Source organism: Leptonotus elevatus, chromosome 10 (assembly GCF_054856555.1).
Source record: "Leptonotus elevatus isolate MCC_2025b chromosome 10, RoL_Lele_1.0, whole genome shotgun sequence".
Classification (NCBI taxonomy): Eukaryota; Metazoa; Chordata; class Actinopteri; order Syngnathiformes; family Syngnathidae; genus Leptonotus; species Leptonotus elevatus.
Genome location: NC_141248.1, coordinates 12,087,343 through 12,095,703, shown reverse-complemented (window position 1 = coordinate 12,095,703; position 8,361 = coordinate 12,087,343). Strand labels below are relative to the sequence as shown.

The 8,361-nt window shown below is 38.5% G+C and overlaps 1 protein-coding gene across 1 annotated transcript; it reads right to left on the bottom strand.

The window, feature by feature from the left end:
* Positions 1-748: 748 nt before the first annotated feature.
* On the bottom strand, positions 749-8,218 carry LOC147167075 (peroxisomal succinyl-coenzyme A thioesterase-like). Its single transcript, XM_086086764.1, has 11 exons — positions 8,008-8,218; positions 6,324-6,530; positions 5,929-6,028; positions 4,835-5,025; positions 4,589-4,761; positions 3,082-3,198; positions 2,347-2,432; positions 2,159-2,252; positions 2,006-2,086; positions 1,787-1,922; positions 749-1,676 (listed from the first exon to the last, which is right to left on the bottom strand). The coding sequence occupies exons 1-11, from the start codon at positions 8,132-8,134 to the stop codon at positions 1,576-1,578; spliced, it is 1,413 nt and encodes a 470-aa protein (XP_085942890.1). The 5' UTR covers positions 8,135-8,218; the 3' UTR covers positions 749-1,575.
* Between the last annotated feature and the right edge of the window lie 143 nt (positions 8,219-8,361).

Below are 8,361 nucleotides of genomic sequence, written 5' to 3'. Positions count from 1 at the left end.
CCACGGGCTGGAGCGGCTGTCAGCACAGGAGCTGCACTGGAAGTGGTACTCCATCGCCTCCCTAGTGGACAAAAGTGTGTACTGTTTATCAAGTGTGTACAAAACAATAGTCAGGGCTGCACCAACATTTGTACAGTATGCTATCTGTATTTTCTTACCTTCATCACTATGCAACCAGCAAGATTTCCTGTGTAGGCCAACAAGTGGAGTCATCTGCTTTCCTATGAGATGCCGGTATGCTGCCATTCGCACCTGAGCCCAAATCATTATGCTGGAAATGGACAACAATGGAGAAACAAGAAACAATCGTGTGATGTCTGAAATGGGTTCCACGGGCTCACTGAGCCCAAATGAAGTAACGATCCAGCACCAACTCGCGGATGATTTGATGTGACTTTAAGACGAGTGGATTTTTTGTTCTTGACTTTAGAGCAGGAAGGCGGGCCGTGGTGCGTTCTTGTCCAGGTGAGCACAAGCCAATAGGAAGGGGGGGGGGGGGGTGATGATGTGGACAAGTGCAAATCAGACCTTGCAAGGAAACATCTTTACAACATTTGCAGGTGTGTCTTTATAATTTGAATATTGTCATAAAAGTACATGTATATCAGTACTATGGTAGGAAAAATAGAGCTACTTCTGGGGATGATAACTGATTAATTAATTGAATGATATTTATTGATTTATGACCACTTGCACAATATAATGTCAAATATAAGAGCTGGAGCAAATATTGCACCTGACACAAATGTTCATTTTAATTGCTATGTTTATTATTGTGATTATAGTTTTCACGGGTGCAGTACAGTTTATCATAATGAGAGTGGTGCACAACAAGTTAGTGAGCATATGTAGCTAAATGAGAGTCAAGATTAACTCATTCACTTCCATTGACGGCTATACACGTCAAAAATTCATTTGAACTATTTCTATTAGTTTAACATTTTTTTCCACTTTTGTTAAGAGGATGAAAACCTAGAAAAAATGTTTAGTGTACATTTAGAACAGATGTAAAATTTGTGATTAATCGTGAGTTTACGCGATTTAAAAAAAGAAAGAAAAGATTATTAAAAATAAGGAGCATCAGGCGATTACAATTTTTAATTGTAGTTAATCGCATGACTTCACTAGTTAGCTCCCGATTAATCACACATTTTATATCTGTTCTAAATGAACAATAAAAAAATTCTAGGTTTTCATACTCTTGTTAACAAAAGTGGGAAAAAAATGTTAAACTAATAGAAATAGTTCAAATGATTTTTTGACGTCTATAGCCGTCAATGGCAGTGAATGAGTTAAAATATGTAATAATAAATCAACACTCAAAGTAAACGCTTTGATAAATAAACGTGTGAAAAATAGCTGCAAATTACCTCATAAATATTAGCAAACTATTTATAACAGTCACAACATTAAACAATACAGTTATTTCTTGACCGGGTAATTTTTCCCATTTATATCGTACGTCATTAGAGATTCATTCATTGTCATCACGAGTGAACATCTCTTTGTGGTGTGAGCTTTTGTTGCACGGCCAACTTTGCATTTCATTTAGACAACATCAGATGCAAATTGCATTCACGCCCTCAGATTTTTGTCCAAAAATTCCAGGATTTTCCTCCAAGAATCTTCCTGTGCAGCAGCGTGGGGTGCGGTGTGACCCCCCCACAGAGCGGGCACTGCAGGAGAAACGCAAAAGGGCAGCGGTCATTTATTTTGACCTTACACAGAAGGACACCTATTTGAGTATCTTACACATGTAAACTAAATAGTCATTTGGAAATCTCACTTTTTTCTGGTTTTATTCTCCACAAAGATAGTCTTGAGTGTGGCGTGTAAGGGGTTTCAATCAAGTGGCCAGTGCCAGGATATGACAAGCAGGTATACAGGTGGGATTTCCCAACAGTTTTCAGGACATTTTCAATCTGAAAAGCACGAAAATTGAACTGCATTAACTTCAAATGTGCAGCCAACTCTACTGAGAAGTGGTAATCTAATATATATGTACCAGGTTTGAATTCTCAGTACTTGGCGAATTTTGGTCATCTTCACCTAAAATGTACATCACTGGACAGGCCAGGTTCTCTATCTGCAAAGATGAGACACATTATAATAAAAAAAATCTATTCTTTTGTACTTACCAAGATGTTCTTCACATCACCTTCACTTGAGTTCCAGGGGAGTAGTTTTTGGGTGAAGACAGGTCCTTAAAACTGAGATAGCCTCCCTCATCCCGTGGCCAAAATCTCTGGTCGCTGAAAAACAATGATTTCAAAGAAAAGAAATAATTTGCCCCAACCAGCAACGATTTGTTTCTATGACCTAAAATGTAAACCATAACTCAAATACCTTTCAGATGCTTTAGGCTTGCAAAACATTTGTGTGAGGCCCACGTTGCTTCCTGCTGGGCCATTTATACAAACCAAACAGGATGGCTGGGGAATAGAGTGAAGTTTTGGAATATTAGGCAAACACTATAGTCAAAATTTGGTTCATCATTGCCAAAATTGCATTTTGATGAATGCTCTATGTAACAGTAGTAGGTGATGTCTGGTCGGTGCTTGATTTCACTTTTCTTTCTTTTCTTTGATCCTTCCTCGGGTCTCCTGACAACTTCACGACTATAGCTGGATTCTGAAGTATTCGGTTTAGGTGAACGGTATAGGATTTTTAATAGGTTTTAGGTGAACTAATGAGTACACACTCACACGCACGCACACATGCACATACACACGCACATGCACATACTCACGCACATACAAAATACAATTAAAAATTAAAAAAAAAAAAGAGAGAGAGCAATGATGATGACATGTCGAATCTGTAAAATTCCCGAATGAACAATACTGAGCTCTCTCAGAGAAAAAAGGAAAAAAAAAAGAAAAAAAAAGAAGAATGCTCTATGTAACAATTTGCCCAAAAATATCTATAGCCTTTTTTATTTGACTGTTTATGACTGAAACAGATTAACACTTTAGCCGGTCACAATGGGTATTCCTGCAAGCCTCTGGAATAGTTTTAAGACGAGATTCGGGTTCAATTCCACACGTTAAAATACGGTACTGTATACAAATGTGCACCTACATTTACATCAGAGTTAGTGGCCAGGCGGAGTCCTAGGTAGACTCCATAGGAGAGACCAATGATACCGATTCGATCGCCACAGATCTGAGGATGATCCTGAAGGATGTTAAATGCTTTCTGGGAAATAAAAGGAGAAAAAAGAAAAAAGGAACTTTTAGACAGCTTTGGTGATTTAATGAATGAAGCGCTGTTAACTCGTTTTGAAATACCAATGGTGGGCATGTGCAGCACACTTTGTTAAAAACTGTTATATAATGATTGCTCAAGTTTAGGATTTTTCAGTGGAAAGCTTATATTATAGTGTAAATGTGTTCCCCAAAATTATAGAGGACCAAAGCAGCCAAAATTCAAAATAAATGACTAAATAAATGAATAAATGACTAAAAGTGAAAATAAAAAAAGATAGTTAGAAACTTAAATAAAAAACAAATACACATATACATGAATAAATAAATTTATATTTAGTTTTTGAATTATATTTTTTATATCCATTTTTATTTTCACTTTTAGTCATTTATTTATTCATTTATTTTTTTGTGCAGTTTTGGTCCATACTGCCAGGACGAAATGTTATTCAAATGAGGTGGCGGTCCTAAGCGTGTGAATACTCCGCCGTTGCAAATTTACACGCTTAGGACCGCCCCCTCATTTGAATAACATTTCGACCTGGCAGTATGGACCTAAACTGCCAAAATTCCAAATAAATAAATGACTAAATAAATAAATATATTACCGAAAGTGAAAATAAAAACGAATATAAAAAATATGATTCAGAAATTAAATACAAATGTATTTATTTGTGTATATATATATATATGTATTTTTTTTTATTTCCATTTATATATATATATTTAATTACATTTTTTAATTATATTTTTTTATATCCGTTTTTATTTTCACTTTTATTCATTCATTTATTTATTTATTTCGAATTTTGGCAGTTTTGGTCCTCCATACAAAATACCTCAAAATACAGCCATTAATAGCTAAACCCCTGACAACAAAAGTGAGTACACTCCCAAATGAAAATGTCCATATTGAGCACAGTTGGTAATTTTCCCTCCGTGTCGTGACTTGTTAATGTTACAAGGCCTCAGGTGTGACAAGGGAGCAGGTGTGTTAAATTTGGTATTACAGGACTGGACTGGCCAGCTAGCATACAGGGCAGTTGCCCGATGGGCCAATGTGCAGTGACCCCCCCCCCTCCATTTTACCTCAAGAGACTGGCCCACAATTTAGGACTAGCCCATTAGTCGATTTGTAATATAAGATAGCAAACTTAACCAACATCAGTCAATATCAGTGGAGTCAGGGGCGGCGGGCTTAAGTCAAAATGCCAGGGGCGATTTTTTGGGGAGTGACAGTCCAGCTCTCACGGAAAAGAACTCTCTTAAGAGCTGAAAAAAGAATGGTTGCTTTACATAATGATGACCATGGCTGTACGAAGATTTTCAACATCCGTGAAACTGAGCCTTGTTCTAAAGGGAGTCTAACTTAGACATCTTGCCTTCATATATCCATCCGCAGCGTTAATATCTAGTTGGACCGTCAGATCTTTGTGTTCCATGTAGGTGATGGAGAAGCTGGCAAAGCCCCTGGATGCAATCAGGGACGAGCGGTACTCCACTAGTCCTCCACCCATACCCCACAAGTCCAGCATGGCTGGAAATCTGCCTGGGCCTGCCGAGAAAAGGCAACAAGATCATAGAAAGACTCTGAAAAGAGTCAAATTTGTGGTCAGGTTTGCGCTCACCTGGCGGTAAGAATAACGTTCCCACAACTCCATTTTGGCGAATGTCTATTCTTTGAACACCTGGTGCCATGTACCAGCGCTCAGTGGTTGCAACAGCCAGCAAAGCTATCTCTTTCTCTCTGGGAGACACGTGACCATCCAGTAAGGAAATGTCCACTATCAGTGGAGTCTCCACATTCTTCTTTCGCAGCCTTTGCAAAAGACAACAATTGTGTTATTTTCTACCCATTTATGGCGACATAACATCATTACATAATATTAAATAATTTCACATAAAATGTTATTTTAATAACATTAAAAAATACTGGGATGTGTTGAACACATTTTCACCAAATTCTGTACTGAAGTTGATGTAGATGTAATTAAACAGTCTTTGAACTTGTTGTGGGTGGTGTGGTGTCTTGCAACCTAGTGGTTGTGGGTTTGATCTCAGGCCATTGTGACCACGTCAAAGTTATCCTTGAGCAAGATACTGAACCCCCAATGGGCTCTTTGCACAAATCCACTACTTCTTGAACTCAGTACCACTCCATTTCCTGTCTTTCATGATTGGACAAACTGATTAATCCAGGTGTGTCTGACATCAGTAACCACGACAACAATGACCAGACACACCTGGATTAATCAATTTGTCCAATCATGAGTGACAGGAAATGAAGGAGTGGTATCAAGTTCAGGAAGTAGTGGATTTGTGCAAAGAGCCCATTGCGCCTGATGCTGTGCCATGAGTAGTCAAATGTTAAGCGCTTTGAGGACCTTGAAAGATGGAAAAGCACCATATAAATAAAGTACCAAGTACCCTTAATCATGATGTTTTTTTGTTTTTTTTAAAGCATACTATAAGTTTTTTTTTCTTCCTGGAAGGGATTAATGCATTTCCATTCATTACAAAGGAGGATGATGATTGTTTAGACTAGTTACAAATGAAGTCATGAAATGACTTGAACTATCTCAAGTATTTCTATTTTTTTTAAACAGGCGTCTAAGATTTAGGCTGAATGAATATTAATGATAATAACCTGAGGTTGTGACTCTAAGAAGCTAAGAACATAAGACAAGACCACTTCAAATGAGATGTATTTTTGTCCACCTGCCTTAAACCCTCCCTTTCCCCAGGTGCTGGCTGCAGGCCCCAGAAGAGTCCCATTGGCTCACATCCCAAATATGACCCGCCCACGGAATGATCCCGAGCCACTGTTGAAGGCACAAGAGAGAAAAAGGTCAAAAGAAGCTTGATGGGAGCTGTTATGTGTCATATTTTGAGATTCATATTGTCATTTTAGCTAATAAACTTAAATCAGTGTTAATGAACAATTATTGAAAACAACTACATCACAAGGTTGAAGTTTGTGCAATTCACTATGTAATACACTATTTATTTAAGAATCTAAAACTATGCTAATCATGTGTATATATGTTTCAGTATGAAAGCAATTTCAAACAGACGCACCATACTGTCAATTAGCGGTATGTGTTTGGCATGACTCACAGTTGACAGTGCCATCTGCACTTGTGTTATAGTGGCCAAAAGCTTCCCACAGGTCACCATCCTCACTACGCATTTGCGCGCACAATGTCACCGGATGATGCGGTGGCATAAAACCTGCCTTTATGCTGATTGGGTCGTCCACCAGGCCGCGGGCTGGAGCGGCTGTTAGCACAGGAGCTGCACTGGAACTGGTCCTAAATGGCATCACTGGTGGAGACAAATATTTAATATTCAGAGAGTGGGGCCAAAATGATTCAGGTCCTGTTTGGAGGAACGGAATAGCCATGACATATGGGGTTCCTCAAGGGTCAGTCATTGGACCCCTTTTGTTCAGCCTCTACATTCTACCCTTGAGTCACGTTTTTTGTAACTCTAATGGTAACTATGACTATACTATGACTATGTTGATGACACGTATCTAGCAGTTGTTTCATTCTGTAAAACAAATAAAGTACGGAATGAAGCAAAATTTCTTTCAGCTAAAACAAAACAGACTGATTTTGGCAATAAAGAAAAGAGAATTGCTGTCCAGTAAACACTTGGGGTCCTGTTTTTGGAGACAAATGTAAAAACCATGTTTGGGAATTTGGCAGATCATGTCATGCCTCGCTGGGCGTTCTGGCTGATTGAGGGCATTTTCTATTACATGCCCCCGGCACACCTGACAATTTGGTGACAGAAAGTAGACTAGAATTCAGACCAGCTAAAAGCAGGGCTAAGTTGTGGCGTAACGGTGTAACACGATTTTACCCCCAAGACCACATCTGAAACCTTGCTTTGCTGGAAGATTCAGATCTGATTTTCAGCAGTCACATCAAATCAAGCACTAAAACAGCCTTTTACCAACTAAAATACATCCAGAATGAAGGGTTGCATGCTCCAAACATACGATACCAGGAGAGGCTTAACTATGCTTTTATGTCCAGTAGACTTGACTTTCATAGTAGATTTCTGATGGACTCCCTCAAAAGAGCAGCTCATCCAGAATGCTTCAGCTCAGGTTCTTCTGACCAGAACAAAGGCTTTACCGTCTGCTAAGCAGCTGTAGAATTTACTTTAACTCATTCAAACCCCAAAACATGTAATTTAATACTTTGTCTTTCACTCCCAAATACGTATTTACACTTTCATTACAAAAAATCGGCCAGCAGGTGGCAGCAGAGTATAAGAGATCAGCTAAGACTATGTTGCCACAAGCTCTTTTTGACTGTTTTCACCAGGAATGTGAATATTGATTAAACTTAGCTATATTCTAAAGCTAATTGCTGCAAAACAAAAAGAGATACAAATATACTTTTTTTTCCTAATAAAAGAAGAGATTCTAATCTCTGTTTTGGTAGGTTCCATGTTTTGATAGCAATAGAACACAAAATTCTGTGGGCCTGGCAAAATCAGTCAAAATTCAGTAAAACAGCCGGGAGCGAAGGGGGTTGCTTCACTGAAAATGGCTTGGAGTGGATGAGTTCAAGTACTGCTATTGGTGTATAAATCACTAATATGAGCATCACGAGGATCTATCCACATTTCTGGAGTAAGTGTTGATGTCAGTTGTGATTGAACAAAAAGACATGAAACTTTGGCATTGGCGATTTACAGTATTTGTGTATCCCAATAAGGGTCCACATCACAATGCTAAACAGTCCACTCAGTACATTTGTACAGTATGCTATCTGTATTTTCTTACCTACAGTCCTATGCATGCAGCAAGGTTTCCTGTGTAGGCCAACACGTGGAGTCATCTGCTTTCCTATGAGATACCGGTATACTGCCACTCGTACCCGAGTCCCGATCATTATGCTAAGTCTGTCCATGAAACGGACATCAGTGGAGAAACAAGAAACAATCCTGTGATGTCTTTAAACTGCTTTGAACAGGATTTACTGTGCCCGACTGAGTGAACGATCATATCTTGGGGTTAATATCCTACATGGCTTGAAATGAACCTTGACCCTTTACTTTCTGTATAGTAAAGAAAAAAGATAACGTTTCCCGGTTTTAATTAATATATTACCAATTTGACATTCTGTATTTCTCAATT